Source organism: Pelophylax lessonae (assembly GCF_965119305.1).
Source record: "Pelophylax lessonae genome assembly, chromosome: 1".
In the NCBI taxonomy this organism is placed as follows: Eukaryota; Metazoa; Chordata; class Amphibia; order Anura; family Ranidae; genus Pelophylax; species Pelophylax lessonae.
The window spans coordinates 381,592,894-381,615,129 of NC_138768.1; the positions used below are offsets into that span (position 1 = coordinate 381,592,894).

A 22,236-nucleotide genomic window follows, 5' to 3' on the forward strand; every position below is an offset into this window, starting at 1 on the left:
TTAAGTGGTTAAAGAGGAACTGCAGTCTGCTCACATAATTTGTAATAAAAACATCTTTGCCATTCTGAAGTTTCCCTCCAACAACTTTGCATATTATTTTATGTATTTTATACTGTGATTCTGTACTTGGCAAATATGCTGCAGAAATCTCCCTTCATGAAGTCTGGCTGCAGACATTTTAACTGAGCAGCTGAAGCTGTTGACTGTTTACTTCCTGGATTTACAGAGAAACACACACACACACACACACACACACCACTGCTTTCCTGCACATTTCTCCTCTCTTGATGAAAACTCATGGATTTCTGCAGTTTCCTGTTATCTCCACCCTCATCCAGCCCCCTCCAGCTTTGCAGCTCTCATTGGCTCTCCTATGACTCATTCCTTCTCCCTTGCTGGCAAAATCGCATGATGTCATTAGCCTAGGCTTTTTACCAGACAAGGAAGTGGGCTGTATAAGGCATTTACTGGCAGAAAAACAATGTTTTACTATCCAAAGTTAAAACCAGGGCAGAGGATTTAATAGATGGAAAGATGAAAAAATGACTTAAGAGCCACTTTAAGCCCAGCTTCAGGCCATTTTTTTTTTGTAGTACTACTATTTGTATTTTGACAATCAACCTTGCCAGCTGTCAAAATATCCAAACAGTGTGTGCATTTGATTGGATACTGGCAATGTTCCTCTGAAAACTTTCAGCTCAGCTCTTTTTTAGGAGAGAAATGAGGGGCTGGAGGTGGCCAACAGGGTCGCTCACTAAAGCAGATTTACACTGGCCAATATTCACCTAGGCCTAGGGTGTGTGCTTTAACCACTTGCCGACTGCTCACAGTATATTTACTGCGGCAGTCAGCCCCTCACAGGCAGAGCGACGTAGTACTACGTTACTAGCCTGTGAGGGCTCTGGGGAGCGAGCGCGCGCCGCTGGAGGCGCGCTCCCGCACGGTCACGAACCCCCCCCCCCCCTCGTGTGACCGGCGGACCCCGATGTCCGCTGGTCACTCGGCGATCGTCGGTGGAGAGGGAGAAAGGCAGGCGGCTTGTGTAAACAAGCCGCCTGTTATTCTCCCCGGTGTAGGAATAGTGATTATACGGTTCTACTATGTAGGACCATTGATCACTGTTCCTACACCTCAAGCCACAGCCAATCACAGTTAGAATCACACCCCTAGGGACACACATAACCCCTCCCTCTCAAAAAAAGTTAACCCTTTCACCACCAGTGTAATTTTACAGTAACAGTGCATATGTACAGCACTGATTACTGTAGAAATGTCACTGGTAACCCCAAAAGTGTCAAAAATGTCAGTCAAGGGTCTGATCTGTCCGCCGCAATGTCGCAGTACCACAAAAAAAATCGCAGATCGCCGCCATTAGGCGTAAAAAAAAAAAAACAACAAAAATGACAAAAATCTTTCCCTTTGTTAGTAAATGCGATAACTTTTGCGCAAACCAATCAAAATACGCTTTTTGCGATTTAATATATGTAGCATAAAACAAATTGGCCGAAAATGTTAAAAAATTTAAGATTTTTACATTTTTTTGGGGGGAATTTCATCTAAAAAAATGTGAAAAATATTGTTATTTTTGCAAAATTGTCGCTCTTTTTTTGTTTATAGCGCATGATCAAAAAATCGCACAGGTGATCAAATACCACCAAAAGAAAGCTCTGTTTGTGGGAAAAAAAGGACGTCAAATTTGTTAAGGTACAGCGTTGCACGACCGCGCAATTGTCCGTTAAAGTCACGCAGTGCCGAATCGCAAAATAGGCCCTGGTCGGAATGGGGGTAAAATCTTCCTGGGCTTAAGTGGTTATGCTAATTGTTCAGTCCTGGTGGCAGCTTTTTGGAGTTGATAATTATTCATTTTTCTCTCCCAAATTCAACAGTAGAGGAATTAGTCTAGAATATCTTCGTAGTTTGGAGACTTTGACATCTGACCAGAACACCTTTTTCAATGTGGCCTCAGAATCTTCAAGGTGCATTTTAACCACTTTACCACTAGAGCATTTTGCTGTCTTACGTCTGGGCCACTTTTTGCGATTCGGCGCTGTGCGACTTTAACTGACAATTGCGCGGTCATGCGACGCCGTACCCAAACGAAATTTACGTCCTTTTTTTCCCACACACAGAGCTTTCTTTTGGTGGTGTTTGATCACCTGTGCGATTTTTACTTTTTGCGCTATAAACAAAAAAATAGCGTTTATTTTGAAAAAATAACAATATTTTTAACATTTTTTATATGAAATTCCCCCCAAAAAAGATGTAAAAACCAATTTTTTTTTTAAATTTTTGGCCAATTTGTTTTCTGCTACCCATGTTTGGTAAAAAAAATCGCAATAAGCGTATTTTGATTGGTTTGCGCAAAAGTTATTGCGTTTACTAACTAAGGGAAAGATTTATGTCATTTTTGGTGTTTTTTTTTTTTTAAAGAGTAATGGCGGCGATCTGCGTTTTTTTTTTTTTTTTTGCGGGACTGCGACATTGCGGCGGACAGATCGGACCCTTGACTGACATTTTTGACACTTTTGGGGGTACCAGTGACATTACTGCAGTGATCAGTGCTATATATATGCACTGTTACTGTAAAAATGACACTGGCAGGGAAGGGGTTAATTTTATTGGAGAGGGAGGGGTTAATGTATGCCTGGTGCTTACTAACGTGTGGTGGGGGGAGGTGACTGAGTGAGCCAGGGACAGATCGGATGTCCAGCTATGCTGAACACTCCGATCTGTCACTTAGGAGATCCGCCCGCTCTGTTTACACAGGCGGGCGGATCTCCAAACTGGATTCCCCGACGATCGCCGCCGCTCCTCCCCTTGCCCGACTCCCGCTGTGAATGAAAACAGCGGGAGCGCGCCTCCGGCGGCGCGCGAGCGCCGCCTACAGGGGGAGGAGTCTAGCGACATAGGTCTACGTCGCTAGACGATAACGAGTCACTGTGCCGCAGTAGCAGTGTTAAAGTGGTTAAGGTGGTCAGATGAGACTAAAATTGAATTATTTGGCCTCAACACCAAACAATATGTCTGGCAGAAATAATTTACAGCTCACCAACCAAATAACACCATTCCTACAGTAAAACATGGAGGTGGTAATAACCTGTTATGGGGGTGTTTCTCTGCAACAGGAACTGAAACACTTATCAGGATAGAAGGAAAAATGGATGGGGCCAAATACCATCAAATTCTTGAAGAAAATCTGCTGCCCTCTGCCAGAAAGTTGTCAATGGGAAGCAGGTTTACCTTCCAATATGACGGTGGCCCAAAGCACGCAGCAAAAATGGCCACACAGTGGTTGAAGGAGAAAAGGGTGAATGTCCTTGTGTGGCCTAGTCAGAGCCCAGACTTAAACCCCATTGAAAATCTGTAGAATGACTTGAAGACTGCAGTGCACAAACGGGTCACCATCAAATTTTACTGAACTTGAGTGGTTCTGCAAAGAAGAGTGGGCAAATATTGCATAGTTTAGATGTGCAAAGTTAGTAGAGATGTATACCAATAGACTAAAGGCTGTAATTAAAGGAAAATATATTCCATCAAAATACTGACACGAGGGGGTGATCCTTTTTCCAACTCAGTGATTGTGTTTTGAATTTTTTTTTCCTCTGGCATGTTTGTTTTATCTTTTCACTTGGAAGTTATAAGTTGCACTAATAAATACAGCTGGATAAAACAAAAATGGTGTCTGTTTTCATTTCAGGCTGTAAAGCAAGAAAATGTGATTATTTTAATGGGGGGGGGGGGGTGATTCTTTTCTGTAGGATGCGGGAATGGTATACTTTTTCCATGTTTGCTGGTTCTGCCCAAAAATAAATTCCTCCCTGGAATTAAAGTATGCTACAGGTACTCCAAAAAGAATTGCAGTCATTTTGTTTAGCAGTATGGCTATGACTGTGAATTGTCACGTTCTTCCCTTTGGGATGTCCTCCTACTATTTTGTTCTTTTAACTTTTATATGTGTTCGTCATATCTTCAAGCAGCTAGTTACATGAACAGTATCTGTCAAATTAAAGAGGAACAGGAAGCTGTTTTCTAATTAGGCAGGCAGAACACAAAGAACTAATCATCAGTATAGCTTGCGGTCTCCCTGAAGCCAAACTTTCCCTTGATTTGCCATGTATTGCCTGCACTTTGTCTTGGTTAGAGGCAGGATTTTGTTTCTGAACGTTTGAGCCACCGGTTCGCAGAATAGTGTACAGTAGTGACTTTATTAAATCTCATTCATTCCAAGTCACTGAAGACCAGGGGTCAGAGGCAGCAGTGACTTCGATCTCACACTGCAGATATACATCTGCAAGGATTTAGGCACAGAAGAGCCTAATGCCCCGTACACACGTTCCGATAATCGTACGATAAAACTCGCTTTCGACCTGATCGCACGATAATCTGATCATTAGTACACAGCTTTCGACAGCCGATCATGACAAACTTCTGTCGTACGATAGCCCCGTGAACGACAACCGTTTCATCAGTACACTATGCGTCCGCTAAAAATCGATCGACTAAGTCCGCGCATGATCAGAAACACTAAAATAGCATGGAAAAAGCCTGGCTGCCATTGTTTTTGTTTTGCACCATCTGATACATAGCTAAGCAACCAGGAAGCTTTTCCCGAATCGTACGACAAAAATCATACGGTTTGTACGCATTGTTGAATTCAATGTTAGTATCGTGCAACAAAATGCGAACGATAAGTCGTCCGATTATCTGAACGTGTGTACGGGGCTTAAGACACTCGCATACCAGCAGTTCCTTTTTTAGGAGGAATTCAAGGCTAGAGGTAGCATTTTCAGGGTACTCTGGCAAAATTAACATTTAAAATGTCCCGATGTCCGCCGGTCACTCGGCGATCGTCGGGGGAGAGGGAGAAAGTCAGGCGGCCCGGTGTAGAAACGATGATCACACGGTTCTACTATGTAGGACCGTTGATCATTGGCTGTGGCTTGAGGTGTAGGAACAATCAGTTAGAATCACGCCCCTAGGGACACACACAGCCCCTCCCTCTCAAATAAAGTTAACCCCTTCACTACCAGTGTATTTTTACAGTAACCGTGCATATGTATAGCACTGATTACTGTAGAAATGTCACTGGTAACCCCAAAAGTGTCAAAAATGTCAGTCAAGGTCCGATCTGTCCGCCGCAATGTCGCAGTCCCGCAAAAAAATCGCAGATCGCCGCCATTATGCGTTAAAAAAAAAAAAAGACAGAAATCTTTCCCTTTGTTAGTAAACGCGATAACTTTTGCGCAAACCAATCAAAATACGCTTTTTGCGATTTTTTTTTTTTTTTTTTTTTTTACCAAACATATGTAGCATAACACAAATTGGCCGAAAATGTTAAATTTTGATTTTTACATTTTTTTTGGGGGGGGAATTTCATATAAAAAAAATGAAAAATATTATTTTTGCAAAATTGTCACTCTTTTTTTGTTTATAGCGCATGATCAAAAAATCGCACAGGTGATCAAATACCACCAAAAGAAAGCTCTGTTTGTGGGGAAAAAAGACGTCAAATTCGTTTAGGTACAGCGTCACACGACCGCGCAATGATCCGTTAAAGTCACGCAGTGCCAAAGCGCAAAATACCCCCTGGTCAGGAAGAGGGTAAAATCTTCCGGGGCTTAAGTGGTTAATGCATAGCAGATCTTCACCTTTTTTAGCTCAATTTTGAGCGATATTTTGGTACATTGCAATGTTTAAAGAAATGTCCATATCCTTATTGTATGCGTATGTTTGTTTTTACAGCTGTAAATGCGCAATAAAAATAAGGATAAAACATTTCTTATCCTTCTCTACCTAAAAGGAAAAAAAAAAAGTTAACAGTACAGTACAGGATTTTAGACTTAACCATATGCAGCTACCTGATAGAAAAATAGCCTAGGCTATATACAGCGCTTGCCGCAGAAAAACAATTAACTTTATGTATGTGAACAATGTTGAAAACTTATCTTTACAGTATAAGTGAAAATACAAATCAATTAAACACATGAAAAGTAATAAAAAGTTCCAAGGAATTGATAAATAGATAAATAAGTCTTTTCCAGTGGTGATCAATATATGTGAATAAAATTAATGTAAAATTCAATAAATAAAATATTTTCAAGTGGTGATCAGGTGCAAAGTGCTTTGTGCTCAATAAATAAGTTTGTGACTTTCGTGTCGTGGATTCCTCTTTTCCTGTGGCTTGTGGTAGAAATAAATGACTTACCAGAATTGTTGGGTCCTATGTGCTGTATAGCACTAGGACCTACAGCGATTGGAGGCCGTTCAGGCCGGATTGAGGATCCCCTTTTTGGATGATCCTGGTGGGATACAGGTTAGGTTCCTCCTTACCCGATCTCGATCCTCAGGATATGGGGTTAAAAGAAAGGCTCCAGATAGTGTATTATCGTTTTAAAAGTTTATTCATAAAAATCGGAGTGAAGAAAGACTCAAACTCCCAAGTTTGCAGGCAAAGAAACCGCTTACAAACACCTCCTAGCAGAGTGGCGAGCGGAGTGTTCCGGCTTGCGTTCCACGTGGTGAGTAGCGTGCTGACGTGCGTTCCACAACCTTGACGCGTTTCGTCACTTGTGATGTTTTCAAAAGGTAGCTACCTGCATGTCATTGGGCAAAAAAAAGCTGGAAGGACATCCTGTATATAACCTCTCCCACTCCTAGCAAGCTTAGTGTCACTAAACGCACATAAAAAAAAAAAAAAAACGATCAATAAGTGCTGTATTATACTCGCTCACTATGCAAAGTTTTCTGTGTTCTGCAAGAAACCTGGTTGATCCTGACGCTCCTCCCTCTCCATCTTCTGTTCATGTCCCCAATTCAGCTGGGGATTTTGCAGCTGTGGTGGCAACTCTGCACATGCTCAGTCTTCAGTGACTTTCAATGCTGAGCATTTTCTCCCTTGCACATCTGGGCAGCCCATGTGACCATAGTCACACGTGGGCGTACACACAGTGGTAAATGCACATATGACCATATTGTAAGTAACAAGTAAGGTATTACCATAAATAAAGATATCCAATGAATTGCAAAATTTAAATGAAGTTTTTCTTGGGTTACAGTACACAGGGAACACCCCCCCCCTCTCCAAATTCTGGTTTATTTTATGATCTTTTTATTTCTTCAAAACTGAGAGCGGTAGGGGTTACATTGGGGATGTCCCAGCAGGTGGTGGTGTGTGTTTTTTTTCTTTTTTTTTTTTTTTTTTATCTGCCATCTAAAAATCATACTTTTGGCTGAATTCCAACTTTAATTATATGAATCCCCTTTGTGATATATACGTTTTTTTTTCTCCTCTTTTCTTTTAAATTCCGGTTAATGTTACCCCGTCTGCCCATAATTCTTCCCTTTACTGCATGACCTCTTAACTGTAATAGCCTATAAATAACTGTTTAAGCACTTTTGAGTTAAACATGTGAGGCAGTTTACCACAGCTAATCACACTTCCTAATGAAAAGTAAACTATGTAAAACATGCCATTGTTGGTATAAAGCTTAGCACCAAATAAGTTTTGTCACTGCTTAAACAAGAGGGGTTTAATCAGGCTGTTTTTTAACCTGACAGTTTTACAAGAATAAGGTTTTATTTTTCTTTAGAACATTCATATTTATTTTAATTGCGGTCTGTCCTCTTTTAGGCTTTTGAAAATTAAACACACTTTTAGGTCTGTTTTTTCACACTAGATTCACACAACTTTCACCAAGATTCACTCAACTTTGTACCAGGATTCACATAATTTTCCAATTTAATCCAATAAAAAGAAGTGTCAAATTATGCTATGATGAATATTAATGATATCTGTATGTTTGAATGTAAAATATAATTTTTTTTCTATTAAAAAAGAATATACGAAAGTGTCTATCTTGAAAGCTTTGTACAATATAACTTGTTTAAAAACATTTTTAAATAGACCCCATTATTTTTGAGGGGTTCATGTTTTACAAGAAAACATATGCCTTTTTTGTAAATTTTTTTTTTTTACAAGACCTAAATAAAATGTATGTAACATATTTAAGATCTTCATGCACACATCTTTCCATTCAATTGTAAATAATTGTATATAAATATAGGAATGCCCAATATTTGCTTATTACATGCACAGACTGTGTTCGGCGTGCCATCAATTTGTACACTACTGCAGTTCTCATCCTAAGTTTATAGTCAATCAGTAGGCCCTAATTCAGAACAATTTTTGGTTGATGTAATGTGGACACTGCAAATGACAGTTTTAGGCAGTGTCAATTGTTGATGATATGTTACATTGATTAATTTGGTCCTTTTGCAATCAAAAGCTGAATTTGCCATGTTATTGGCCAACATGTAATGGTAATTGGTGTGGTGCTGCTAGGAACTAGGATGTTACAATACAATGAGGTCTCAATATGTAGGTCTATAATGCACCTCCTTCTACCATTACAATCATACTCAACTAGACGTTTCGGTGCAGGCAATTGCCCGCCCATTTATTCCATTGCGCAGAACTAATCTTCAGATTCTTATTGGCCAGCAAAATGCACTTTTTCAGATGTTTTGACAAGTATGCTGGCTAGAATTTCTAACATACAGGTAGCCACTAGAAGGTGTACCTACAAATCGGTGTATGAAATTTAATTCTAAAAATGCTAATTTCTTCCATTTAAGACATGACTATTCCACATATCCTCCTATCATGATTTTCTATTACTCAGACATTACATGGCTGTAAGCTAGTGTATGACTTTGGCAAACCATTTTTTTTTTTTTTTTATATGTAGATATAAGCTTGTTTGCTCATATTCTCCAGCTCGTGTAGGCAGTGAAACACAAAAATGTTCTAATCCATACACAGAAACTGAATAAATGAGAACCACAATCCACTCCTTAACTATATAAACAGGAGGCACGGATAAATTGTAGGTAGCTGCCTAGGCAATTTTATTTGTAACCCAGCGAAGGCATCCCTGATATAGTCCATATCAATTCGGCATACAAAATGCAGGAAAAGGCATAGATGCACACTTATGCTGTCTTTAAGAACCTTTATACAAAACAATCATTGACCTGGTTCTTTACCTAAAAATTATAACCCAGTCAACAGAGATTTCCTTTGACTGAGGTGTTTTCTTTATCTGCCGCAGTCATCTGCACCTAATTTTTAGGTCATCTGTTGTCGCCTTAACCTGTTATCAGAAGTCAGATTATGGGTGTAGCCCCCTTGTCTTAAACAGGGCTACAAGTAAGGGGGGGGGTAAATTGAGAGGGCCTGATATCTGCAGTGCTGACACTACCTGGGATTTGGGAGGTGGAATTGGGCTGGGCTGAGCTGCTTTCACACCAACGGTTGCTCTCTGAGCCCGACCTGCCACTGATCGCGGGTTGGCCGGGATCCGGACCCCAGGGATTCAGCCTCCAACCTTGCTGCCTTGAAGTCGGACCTGGACAGGAGGGAAGGCGGGGGGAAAAGCCAGATTCAGTGGCTGCAGGAGGAAAGTACAGCCAATAGCAATCTGATGCTGGTCCCCCCCCTCCCCATCTACTACTCTAGTGACTGACACAATCCACTGCCCTACTGATGGCAACCTTTGCCCTACTGACACTGTTCATTGCTCTGACACCAACCTACTGACACTGTCCACTGTCCTACTGACACCAACCTCTCCGTTACGGACACCGTCCCCGGCCCTACTGAACCAAACTCTCCCCTACTGACACTGTCCCCTGCCCTAGTGATATTGTACACACACCCTCCACTGCTCTACTGAGTTATACTGTCAACGTATAAGGTAGGCCAAGTATTTTTACACTGAAATTTTGTTTTAGTAATCTTGATATATTTTATGGGCACAAGAATGCTTTTGTTTTGTATAACCATGGCTCTTAAAGCCCCCTCCATCTTTTAATGCAGTTTGGCCACACTGTGGTGCACTACATGCACCACATTGCTGCTCTCATTGGAGCACCGAAAGGTGTCCCAGGTCTTTTACAATCCTCTAGTGTATTCTACAAAAAAAATAAAAATTAGCATGTGCCACTAATGTGTTCAGAATTGGCTTAAAGAAAAGGTGGCCACTCCAGAAGAAAGCAGCCACGTTTTATGTGAAGATTGTAAGCTTTGCACCCACAGCGGATTGGGAGGGGTGCTGCTTGGAAGGAAGAAGAGCACACAGAAGCAAGCCTTAATAAAGACAACTTCTGGGCCTAATTCTTCTTTACTGGTGGTGTCCCTCCTAATACACTACAGAAGTAAGGCTTTAAAGCACTAATACCAACATTTGTGTTACTATTAAACAGGCAAAAAATTTGGGGGAGCATACCCATGTATTTCCAAAGCTGCTGCAGCTATGAACCAAAAGACATGTATATTAAAAAAGAATAGCGCGCAAATGCAAAAGAAATTACTACCAAATCTGAAGAGAGTCCATAAATAAAAATGGGGGTTTGGTCCCACCATATGGCCATATCGTGCTCAAGCCCACTACTGCGTCAAAGTACCCCATTATCAGTGGGTCCTACACTATCCATGAAAAAGAGATGAATCCAGCCTTTCTAACCCTTGGAGATAATACTCCTTGCTGGGAGAGATGTGCAAATGCACTACAGGGGACTCCTCCTATATCCACTTGATGGTGGACACTGAGTACAGGTGTGTGTGGGGGGTGGGGAGAGCTGCTCAACCTCGATAGTCTGGTTACTATTGCCATCCTAAAGCTTATCTATATGTTAAGCTTCCCTTTCTGGGCAGGGGGCTGGAAGTGTATGGATAGAGAAATTTTCTCGAGGGAGGCTCGTACACACTATAAGAAAATCAGGCAAACATTTTCGTTCCAAAGAATTTTCTTATAGTGTGTACAGAACTTTCAACAGACGATTCAGAATTTACGTACAACAATTATTGTAGGGACAAACGCCAAAATTTTTCTCGTACGGGAAAAAAACAAACGATTTTTGTTTAATGTGTACCATTTATGTACAAGAAAAATCAGAAACAATAAACAACAAAAAAAAGCCTTTGTCGTACAAGACTTTTCGTACAAATTTTCTTAAGAATTTTTATTCATCGGTTCCAATTTTTGCTGTGAAACGACGAGGAAAATCGGACAATTGTTTGTCCGATTTTCTTATAATGTGTACCCCACTTTAGGAGTCTACTGGTCTGCTAGCATGCTGATTTGACTAAGGGTGTTTTGTGCCCTACCCCTCTCTCCATGAACTGTTGCTGTTCTGAGTAAACTCCTTTTTGTACAAGCATAAAAGTGACTGGCGCCCATCTTTTCTACCTTGTACACTACCCACCATGCCTAATGACCTGCACCCTGAGGTGAAATGTCAGCCCTCCCGGTGTCTGGGGGTCTCCATCCTGCCTCTAGAGGTCAGGGGGGGGGGCGCTATATGGGCATCTAAAATCATTGGGTCTTTCTTTTTAGTAGTTTGATTAGCTGTGTGACTTTTCTCAACCTTCTGATTCTAAATTGTAAGATGGTGTTCATTGTGGCATCACATATAGTCATATGAAGTGCTACACTAACGGTGTGATTTTTCAGGCTCATCTTAACGTTCTCATCCTGGCTGCAGCTAGCTGCTCATATTAATTGTTTATTGTGTCTTTGTAGATCAATGAGTTGGTGGATGTGCGTGATGTAACCATTGGATCCTGGTTTGAAGCACGTGTTGAAAATGTTACAAGAGCCACAAAAGGACAGAAAAATGGCAAGGCCCATGTTAAAGGTGGCAACTCTTACAAGGGGACCAATGGCAGTTTGAATGAGGACCATTCAGTTGAGAATTCTCATGTGTCTGACTCTGGCCCTTCTACTTCTTTCTCGGATTATGTGGATGATGAAGATGTATCTTATTTTATAAAATATGATGAGTAAGTACAGCTTTATAGTAAGAATAATACACAAATGCTGACTTTATTATTTGGAGAAATCTATTTGTATACCAAACAGTCCTCAGTGCTTTTCATTGTGCTAATCTGTTTTAGGGAACATAACTACCTGCAGTTTGTGAAAACAAAAAGAACCCGCTTGTGCCCATGGGAAGCTTTGACAGAGACAGATTGTAGGCAGACATATCATGTCCTATTTTCTTTTTCAGCTGCTTCTGAATCTTCCCCAAGGAATGAAGCAGGTGCTTCCTTCTTAGGATTCAAATGAACCGTATCTGCTGGTTGAGGTACCTAGCCTATGTACTCCAATGCAGGCACAAACAGCAATGGGCTTCATGTTCTATGTGTATCTTCAAAATACTGTAATATTTATGCTCATGCTACAGTGCTTTCTGAATCATTGACAAATGGAATATACTATCTCTGAGAACAGTATATACAAACTACTGTATTCAGTGATCCAGAATTGGAGCATTTTTGGTAGGAGCTTAGCAATGGTAGCCTCCATATGTCACTTGGTAAAATTTGCTTTTAAAAGGGCTTTCTTCTAAACATGAGTCCTTTCCACATCTCAGAGATTTTACCAGCATACAGTAACAGTTCAGGATTGCTTTGATACCACCTTAGGAAAGCTAGGGTTCAAGTAGCTTATTACTAGAGGTTGCAGGTGGGTGTGATCCTTCTTCGTAATCACAATTTATTATTTACATTCAATGAAAATTAGACTATAGGAAGTATTAAATGAACAACCAAGAACAAAAAGAGTACCGGCCTAGTGCAGTATTTTAGACACTATTGTTTAAGAACAAGCTAAAATACAATAGTGTTACAAATACATGCATATGTCAAATCCAGTACCAGCATTTCTTAAAGGGATTGTAAAGTGTTTTTTTTTTTTTCTTTTTAAATAGCAAACGTGTTATACTTACCTCCTCTGTGCGGTTGGTTTTGCACAGAGCAGCCTGGATCCTCCTCTTCTCGGGTGCCTTGATGCTGCACCTACAGCAAGCAGTATGGGGGCACCATTCAGACACGGAGCTGCCGCTCGGGCCCCGTCCCTCTCTCCTGATTGGCTAACTGACTTTGACAGCCACAGGAGCCAGTGGCGCCGCGGCTGTGTCTCAGCCAATCAGGAGGTAGTGTCACAGACGGCCGAGGGACTCGTGGATATCGCTGGATAGAGATGGGGCTCTGGATATCGCTGGATAGAGATGGGGCTCAGGTAAGTATTAGATGGTGCTGGGGAGGCTGCTACACCAGAAGGTTTTTTATCTTAATGCATAGATTGCATTAAGATTAAAAAACCTTCTGACTTTACAACTCCTTTTAACGACTCCATGAACAATAAAAAAGACTTTATCAGCACTTTGCAGTGGCAAGTAATAGATACAAGTAGACTGATACATTTTGAAGGACAATCCTTCTTCCTCCGAGCTAGCTTGCTGATCTACCTGCTTGTCTTTAAATATCCTTCAAATTTAAATGATTATAGGTCCATCCCCTGATGGGAGCATTGCTTTTTGATACGTTTTAACCTATTGTGGGATAACAAACCTAGGACTTATAGACTGAAACCAACAACATGGGGCCCAGGGAAAAATGGGCATGATACTTGCATGACATTAGGGGCAGTTGTGTTTATAATACTGACAGCTGCTTCTCACCTGTCGCTTCATTGCTCTATCATGCAGCACTCATTGCGCCATAAAGAAAGCTATGTTAGATTTAACTCGCTGGACCCTACCACTGTAGAACTCCTATCTTTGTCCGCCACCACAATATATCACCGAGTAGGAATTGTTCACAGCAGAGGTGTAACATGACAAAGAAGCAGCTGAAGTCAGTGGAAGATGCGTGAGCACCAAACAGAAAGCGCTGTCGACTCCTCAGCAGTAGGTACATAACAAAAGGGAGAAACTTTTTCTCCTTTAAGATTTCAATAGAAGGATATATAACAAGAGGGCTGAACCTGCTTCTTGTTTAAGATTGCTCTTGCATTTGGAAGTGGGAGTGAGCTGAAAACACTGCCCGTTGCATGAGATTGGTAGGATTCCCTACTCTCCGCCCAATATTCAGACAGAGGATCACCTGGCTAAAATAGCTCTAATTACAATGCAGTTAAAATCACAAAAAATAGATCTGTCATTAAAATATGTTTCTCTCTTGGCTGCAATTTCCAATGAGCAGCTAGGTATTCACAAAAAAATATAGAAAATTATAAAAATAGTAAATATAGAGATAATATTTAAAAACATTGTAGAATTTAATGGTATTTTTTACCCCCATTCTCCATTATTATAAGTACCACAAGGCAAGCTTTATCCATAGTCTCATTGTGTGATGCTTGGCTACTTTAAACAGACATTACAATGATCATCCTATTTCCGCAATAAACTTGCTTGGATAGGAAATATCCATAAAAAGTGTATGTGTTTTAGGTGGGTTTGAAGAAATGTTATAAAGTAAAAATGCTTTCAAAAATGATATATTTTAATTTTTTACTTTTATCAATTTACAAAATGCAAAGTGAGCGAAACAGAAGAAAAAACTAAATTAAATATTTGGTGTTACTACCATTTGGCTTCAAACCAAGCATCAATTCTTACACTTGCACAAAGTCGGGTATTTTACAGGATTTGACTCACATATATGATTAACCAATTAAACCAACCAGAATTAGGTTGAAACAGTCATGAACTCAAACAGAGAAAATTCTGTAGGAGGCTTAAAACTGGTTGATGAACAGTCAAACTCTGCTACTAAGGTGAGGTTGTGGAAGACCATTTCATGTCACAGGTCATACACCATGGCAAGACTGAGCACAGCAAAAAGACACAAGGTAAGTTATACTGCATCAGCAAGGTCTCTCCCAGCCAAAGATTTCAAAGCAAACTGGGGTTTCAAGTTACTGTGCAAGCTCTTTTGACTGAGTCAAAATTTGAAATATGTGGCTGTAGCAGGAGGCAATTTGTTTTCGGAAGAGCTGGAGAGCGATACAGTGAGTGTCTGTAGACATCAGTGAAACGTGGTGGATGTTCCTTGCAAGTCTAGGGGTTGCATTTCTGCAAATGGAGTTGGAGATTTGGTCAGGAGCAATCTTGTTCTCAATGCTGAAAAATACAGGCTGATACGTATCCATCATACCATACCCTCAGGGAGCAGTGTGATTGATTGACCCCAAATTTATTCTGAAGCTGGACAATGACCCCAAACATACAAACGCTGTCATTAAGAACTATCTTCAGCATAAAGAACAAGGAGTCCTGGAAGTGATGGTTTGGCCCCACAGAGCTCTGATCTCAACATTAAGTCTCTGGGATAATATGAAGAGACAGATTTGAGGCAGCCTACATCCACAGATGTTTAGAACAACCTACCTGCCGAGTTCCTTCAAATACTGTGTGCAAGTGTATCTAGAACAATGGGTGCGGCTTTGAAGGCAAAGGGTAGTCACACCAAATAGTGAAAAAATAAAGGTGCGCTGATAAACGTGCGTAAAGCTGCTACCAAGATATATATGTGATATAATTGTAAAGAAAGGTTGGTGCGCTAAACTTAAATTCCACAAATATATAAACAATGCATACAAATGTAAATATGGTGAAAAAATCAAAAGTCCATTCTCTTGTGACAACGTGCAAATGAATAAACTTTGAAGTGACTTGAAACGAATTGTGATTCCTGTAACTCGATAAATTGTGTATGACCACCACGTGAAACGATCCCCACCACCGACAAGCTGTTCTTCTTACCAGATAGACGGATATATACGTGAGTTGATTAATAATACAGCTACTCACTCCCCATGCAGCTTCACCCAAGGTGTGTGTGTAAGCCGCTTACCAGATATCAATATGGTTGAGCATGGGAATACAATCTCATCTCTTCAGAATCGAGGCTGTCTGTTGGTGTGGCGATCCCAATACAAAGTATAGTGTCTCCTTGTGACTCCGCAACGGATATGTAAAGAATGCAAGAGGACCAAAATAGTGCATTACCCCCGATTTATTTAAGAAATAAAAGCAATTGCACTTACATGTCTCTGAGTATTCACAGGCATAAACGTTGGAACGTTGAATGGATACAGGAACGCTCCCGTGTCCGGCTGCAGCAACGGACGATCGGGATGACGTGAGTGACGGCGCGACACGCCTCCTCTCTAGAGCGCGCCGTCACTCACGTCATCCCGATCGTCCGTTGCTGCAGCCGGACATGGGAGCGTTCCTGTATCCATTCAACGTTCCAACGTTTATGCCTGTGAATACTCAGAGACATGTAAGTGCAATTGCTTTTATTTCTTAAATAAATCGGGGGTAATGCACTATTTTGGTCCTCTTGCATTCTTTACATATCCGTTGCGGAGTCACAAGGAGACACTATACTTTGTATTGGGATCGCCACACCAACAGACAGCCTCGATTCTGAAGAGATGAGATTGTATTCCCATGCTCAACCATATTGATATCTGGTAAGCGGCTTACACACACACCTTGGGTGAAGCTGCATGGGGAGTGAGTAGCTGTATTATTAATCAACTCACGTATATATCTGTCTATCTGGTAAGAAGAACAGCTTGTCGGTGGTGGGGATCGTTTCACGTGGTGGTCATACACAATTTATCGAGTTACAGGAATCACAATTCGTTTCAAGTCACTTCAAAGTTTATTCATTTGCACGTTGTCACAAGAGAATGGACTTTTGATTTTTTCACCATATTTACATTTGTATGCATTGTTTATATATTTGTGGAATTTAAGTTTAGCGCACCAACCTTTCTTTACAATTAGTCACACCAAATATTGATTTGATTTTGATTTCTCTTCTGTTTATTTACTTTTGGATGATAAAAATAAACTATTTAGACTTCTGTTTCTGAAAGCATTGTCAATTTACAGCATTATTTTCACCTGCCTAAAACTTTTGCACTGTATTGTATAATATTGATATCCAAAATTATGAAAGAGTAGGTGCATAAGTATACATGTGTGCATTCACACAGCTGTCCCCACCCATCCAAAATCAAGAATTTGGAGTCCCAAACTGGAAAATCACTCTCAGACCCACTCTGTGCGACTCCCGGACAGTCCGGATCACAGTCGCTGACCTAAATTTCAGCTGCCCTGGAAAGCCCGGTGACTAAAGTTGATTCAGTCATGAAAAAGGTTTATAGCCGAAAACGGCCGCTGCCTTCTTCTATGGAGGTGTCCTCCTGATTCAGAGGCTGATGGGGTCACCCCGGACGCCCTCCTACCTGAGGGGTCGCTGTCCTCGAAGTCAGAAGGTGAAGAGGACCTGGCTTCTTCAGCTGCAGTGCGGGAACGTGCATTAGTGGAAGCCCTGATTATTTCAGTGCGGAACACTTTAAAATTTGGCTGATGAGCCCACGCCGGCAGGCATGCGGTTGGCTTTTGGCTCCCAAATGTCTCAGAAATCTGGCAGGGTTTTCCCTTCTCCAGACACCTTTCACGATATTGTGAATGACCAGTGGCGGCGCGTTAAGCACGTGTTAGTGGTGCCTAAACGCTTTAAACGCTGGTATCTTTTTGCTGAAAAGGTCTCCAACTATTGGACGGTGCCACCCAGGGTGGACCATCCAGTCTCCAGATTGAACAAATCTACCCTGGTGCCTGTGGAGGATTCCCCAGTTTTATTGGATCCAGTGGACAGATGGGTGGAATCTCTTTCCAGCCATCTTCATGTGCTGGCGGGTTCCCTTTTTAAATCGTTTTTTGGGTCTGTGTTGGTTTCACAGACGGTCACAGAATGGATTAGGGGGTTGCGGGAGTCTTTGGACCTCAAGACTGTTCCTCCGGACAACAAACTGTTGGACCAGGTGATCCCGGCTCTGGTGTTCCTGTGTGATGTGTCTATGGATGCGGCTCCCCTGGTGGCTAGGGTCTCGGCCGTGGGCATTGTTTTAAGATGTATGATCTGGTTGAAGAACTGATCGGCTGGCCAATCTTCTAAAAAGGCCTTAGCTGATCTCCCCTTTCTGGGAGACAGGTTGTTTGATGACTCATTGGACGAGTTGATCAAGGGAATGACTGGCGGAAAGAGTACTCTTCTTCCTTAAGCTCCCAAGGGTAAGAAACCCCGTCCTAAGCGGGGTCCTTCCTTTTTCTGCTCACAAGCGTTTTTTTCGTGGCTCCGGGGTGCGAGAAAAAGGTAAGCCGTTCAGAACTTCTGGAGGTGCTAAAAAGCCCTGGGGCAAGACCAAGGCCGATCAGTCCAGTGCGGCAGACAAGTCCTCTTCAGCATGAAGGGGCGCCCTCACCCAGCTCAGCGGTGGGGGACGTCTGCGCTTCTTTCAGGAACCCCTGGACTTCCTTTATTCAGGACGATTAGGTTTGCGAACTGGTTTGTTCTGGGTACAAGATTAAATTCCGGTCCCGGCCAGGGGACAGGTTCTTTCAGTCAAATCTTCACCTGTCTCTGGAGCGTTAGAAGGATCTATGGGAGGCTGTGCGAGATCTCCTGGCTCAAGGAGTGATTGTGCCGGTCCCCCAACAGGAACACTCTTGACATTCCAATTAAAACCTGTTCACTGTGCCCAGAAAGAAGGGCAAAGTGCGTCCAATCCTGGACCTCAAGGCTCAGTCGGTGGTGGCATCTTTGCATCAGGGGGATTTTATGGCTTCCATTGATCTCAAAGATGCGCATTTCCACATCCCCATATTTGAGGGACATCAGCGATTCCTCCACTTTGAGGTGGCAGAGGAGCACTTTCAATTTGTGGCGTTACCCTTTGGTCTTGCCTCGGCTCCCAGAGTTTTTACCAAGGCCCCTGCCCCTGTGCTGGCCTTGTTGCGTCAACGAGGTATCTCCACTGTGGGGTATCTGGACGATCTACTGTTGCGAGCAGTTTACCATTCGGATCTGCTGGACAATGTCTCCATCACCATTCGGACCCTTCAGTAATTCAGATGGGCGACCAATGTCGCCAAATCTGCCTTAACTTTGTCTGTGCGGGTCACCTATCTGGGGCTGATCGTTGACTCTGCCCTGGCCGAGGGTCTATCTTCCCTTGGACAAGCTTCAGAAGTTGCAAGGGGCAGTCAGGTTGCTGATGAAGGCCGATCAGTCCTCCTTGCGGGCTTGCATGAGGGCCTGGGTCTGATGATCTCGACCTTCAAAGCGGTCCCGTTTGCTCATCTCACACGAGACAGCTGCAGAAAGAGAGATTCTATCAAAATGCAACAGAGATCCTCGGTCTTTGGACCAGAAGATTCGGTTGAGCCGTCTCACGAAGTCGGCTCTCTCGTGGTGGCTCCAGTCACCTGTATTATGCCAAGGCAAGTCCTTCCTGCCAGTGTTTTGGACGGTGATCACTACGGACTCCAGCCTGTCAGGCTGGGGTGGAGTGCTGGGGAACTTTGACGACAGAAGAGTCTTCCTTGCTGATCAATATCCTGGAGCTGAAAGCGATCAAGCTCTGCCTGCTTCACTGGACGAGTCGGCTACCCGGCTCTCCGGTTCGGGTCCAGTCAAACAGGTCCACAGCCGTGGCTTACGTCAATCATTAAGGGGGCACCATGGGTGCCCTGGCTGCCAAGGAGGTGGCCGAGATTCTGGTATGGGCAGAACACAATGTTCCGGCTCTTTCTGTGGTCCACGTCCCTGGTGTGGAGATTTGGCAAGCAGATTACCTGAGTCAGGTTTTGGATCAGGGGGAGTGGTCCCTGCATCCGGAGGTGTTTTATCTCCTGTGTGCCCGGTGGGGGACTCCAGGGGTGGATCTGTTTGCGCCTTGCCACAACAGAAAAGTTCAGAGGTTTGTGGCCAGGTCTCGGAATCCTCGGGCTGATGCCACAGACGCTCTGGTGGCTCCTTGGAGTCAGTATCGCGTGATATATGCCTTCCCTCCGCTAGTTCTCCTGCCGAGGTTTCTTAGCAGGGTGGTGATGGAAGGCATTCTGGTTGTTCTGGTGGCACCAGACTGGCCTCGGCAGTCTTTGTACGCAGAACTGGTAAAAATGGTCGTGATCCTCCATGGCGTCATCCTCTGTGGGAAGATCTTCTATCTCAAGGACCGATTTTCCATCCTGCTTTACGGTTGCTGGCTTTAAGGGCTTGGCTGTTGAAAGCAAGGCGTTGAGGGATAGATGTCTCTCTGATTCGGTGATTCCTACCCTTTTTGAAGGCCAGGAATTCGACCTCTAGGAAGATCTATCATCGTACGTTTGAAATCGTACATTTCATGGTGTGAATCGCTGCAGCTGCACCCTCGCTCTTTTTCGATAGCTAGGATTCTGGCCTTTTTGCAGAAAGGGGTTGAGCAGCGTTTGGGGTTAGGGACTGTTAAGGGCCAGGTGTCGGCCTTGGCTATTTACTTTGAACGTCAGTTGGCTACTCCTAGTTTGAATCACACCTTCATTCAGGCAGTGCGTCATCTGGCCCCTCTGAGGAGATCCCGGTTACCGCTGTGTGATCCTAATCTGGTTTTGTCTGTTCTTCAAAAGCCTGAGAATATTAGGGAGATTTCTCTGCTTTCTTTGTTGCAGAAGGTTACCTTCCTAGTGGCTATCACTTCTGTCCACAGAGTTTCTGAGTTGGCAGCGCTGTCCTGTCTTCCCCTTATTTGGTGGTCCACAGGGATAAAGTGGTCCTCCGTCCTAATCCGTCTTTTCTTCCTAAGGTGGTGTCAGATTTTCACCTGAATGAAGACATTGTGTTGCCTTCCTTATGCCTAAGCCTAAACACCACAAAGAAGCTGCCTTGCACTCTCTGGATGTGGTTCGGGCAATAAGGGTTTATCTGGCGGTTACTGAGTCCTTCAGGAAGTTGAACTCTTTGTCTTTCCACACTGCCCTCGCAAAGGTTTGGCTGCGTCCGCTGCGACCATTTTGAGATGGATCAGGCAGACGGTGGTTCAGGCTTATTCAATCGAGGGTCAGGTTCCTCCTTTCCCTGTGAAGGTGCATTCTACTAGAGCACTTGGTCGTCTGTAGTCTGTACACACCTTTACAAAATTTTACAAGGTGGATTTGCTGGCATCAGAGAATGTTGATTTGTGTTTCTCTTCGTAGTCTTTTTTCCTAGGTGAGCTCCAGTTGTTTGGTTGCGCTCCATGTTGCCCGATTGGCTAAGGTTAGCCTGTTGGAGTTGACGTTGCTATCTGGTTGCGTTTTTTCCACCCCTCATGCCTACACTGCTTTGGGTCATCCCACTCAGCTCATGGAGATGAGGCTGCGTCTGTTGACGGACGATAGAAAAAAAATAAGATCTTTGTAAGATCTTACCGTAAAATCTTTTTCTCTGTCCGTTGACAGACGCAGCACCCGCCCCTCTGTTTGTTTGGGATTGATTCTTTTGTCTTCACTGCTTTTAAACTAAACTGATGTACTGAATAGTGCAGTGGGGGTTTATGCCTACAGGGACAGCCCCCTGGGCATGTGTATTCAAATTTTCACTGCCTAGACCAGTGATGGCAAACCTTGGCACCCCAGATGTTTTGGAACTACATTTCCCATGATGCTCATGCACTCTGCAGTGTAGTTGAGCATCATGGGAAATGTAGATCCAAAACATCTGGGTTATCAAGGTTCGCCATCACTGGCCTAGATTATTCCTGATAGGAGCATAAACCCACTCAGCTTATGGAGATGGACATCAGAGAAAAAGATTTTACGGTAAGATCTTACAAAAATCTTTTTTTTTTTTTTGTATAGATGTGAGGGATTTGAACAACTGTCAGGTTTTATTGCTGTTTGTGCCCCCTAAGGGAGATTGACTCTCCCTAGTAGTCCTCTTTACCTTCTAGTTCTGGTGACACATTGGCATTACCCCGCTTTGGAAGGATGGAGGGATTTCCTCTCCCTTCCTTTTTTGGCAGCAGGACAATAAATGAAGGATAATCTCCCCAATGCATGTTATACACTTCCTTTACTTTACCCCATTTACTAAGTTCTGGAGCAACTGCGCTTTCAGTGCATAGTATATTTGCCTTCAGTAAATCAACCTCCGTTGCATATATGCAGTACCCTATTGTGAGAGAGTAATCATATTTGTTACATAGCTCATAAGTATGAATGGAACCCTAAAAGTAAGCGTTAAAGCTGAACTCCTGGCAGCTATGCAAATAACACCAATTGATGCAGATGTCTATACATTAAAATGGATTTACATTAAACAGTACTTTTATCTTGACGAAAAATTCTTATACAGTTATTCGCCGTACAAGGAGCACTGAGATTGGGAAAGAGAGAGGCAGCATTAGAAGACAATCAAGTGTGCTATATGCAAATATTTTTCCGTGCAATATTTTTGAGGGACGAAACCTAGCAACAGGTTCGCCCATGCAGGGGACAAAAGCAATTGCTTTAGAATAGCAAACAAACAAGGGTAAAGACATAGCCAATTAACAGAAGTAACAATCT

At 42.7% G+C, this 22,236-nt stretch overlaps 1 protein-coding gene across 1 annotated transcript in view; it reads left to right on the plus strand.

Moving 5' to 3' along the window:
- The window catches only part of UHRF2 (ubiquitin like with PHD and ring finger domains 2), a 184,195-nt gene that overhangs the window by 72,353 nt on the left and 89,606 nt on the right, over positions 1 to 22,236 (plus strand). Inside the window, exon 3 of the mRNA XM_082265164.1 lies at positions 11,583 to 11,842. Within this exon, the coding sequence (XP_082121290.1) occupies positions 11,583 to 11,842 (260 nt within the window). The remainder of the gene's footprint in view (positions 1 to 11,582; positions 11,843 to 22,236) is intronic.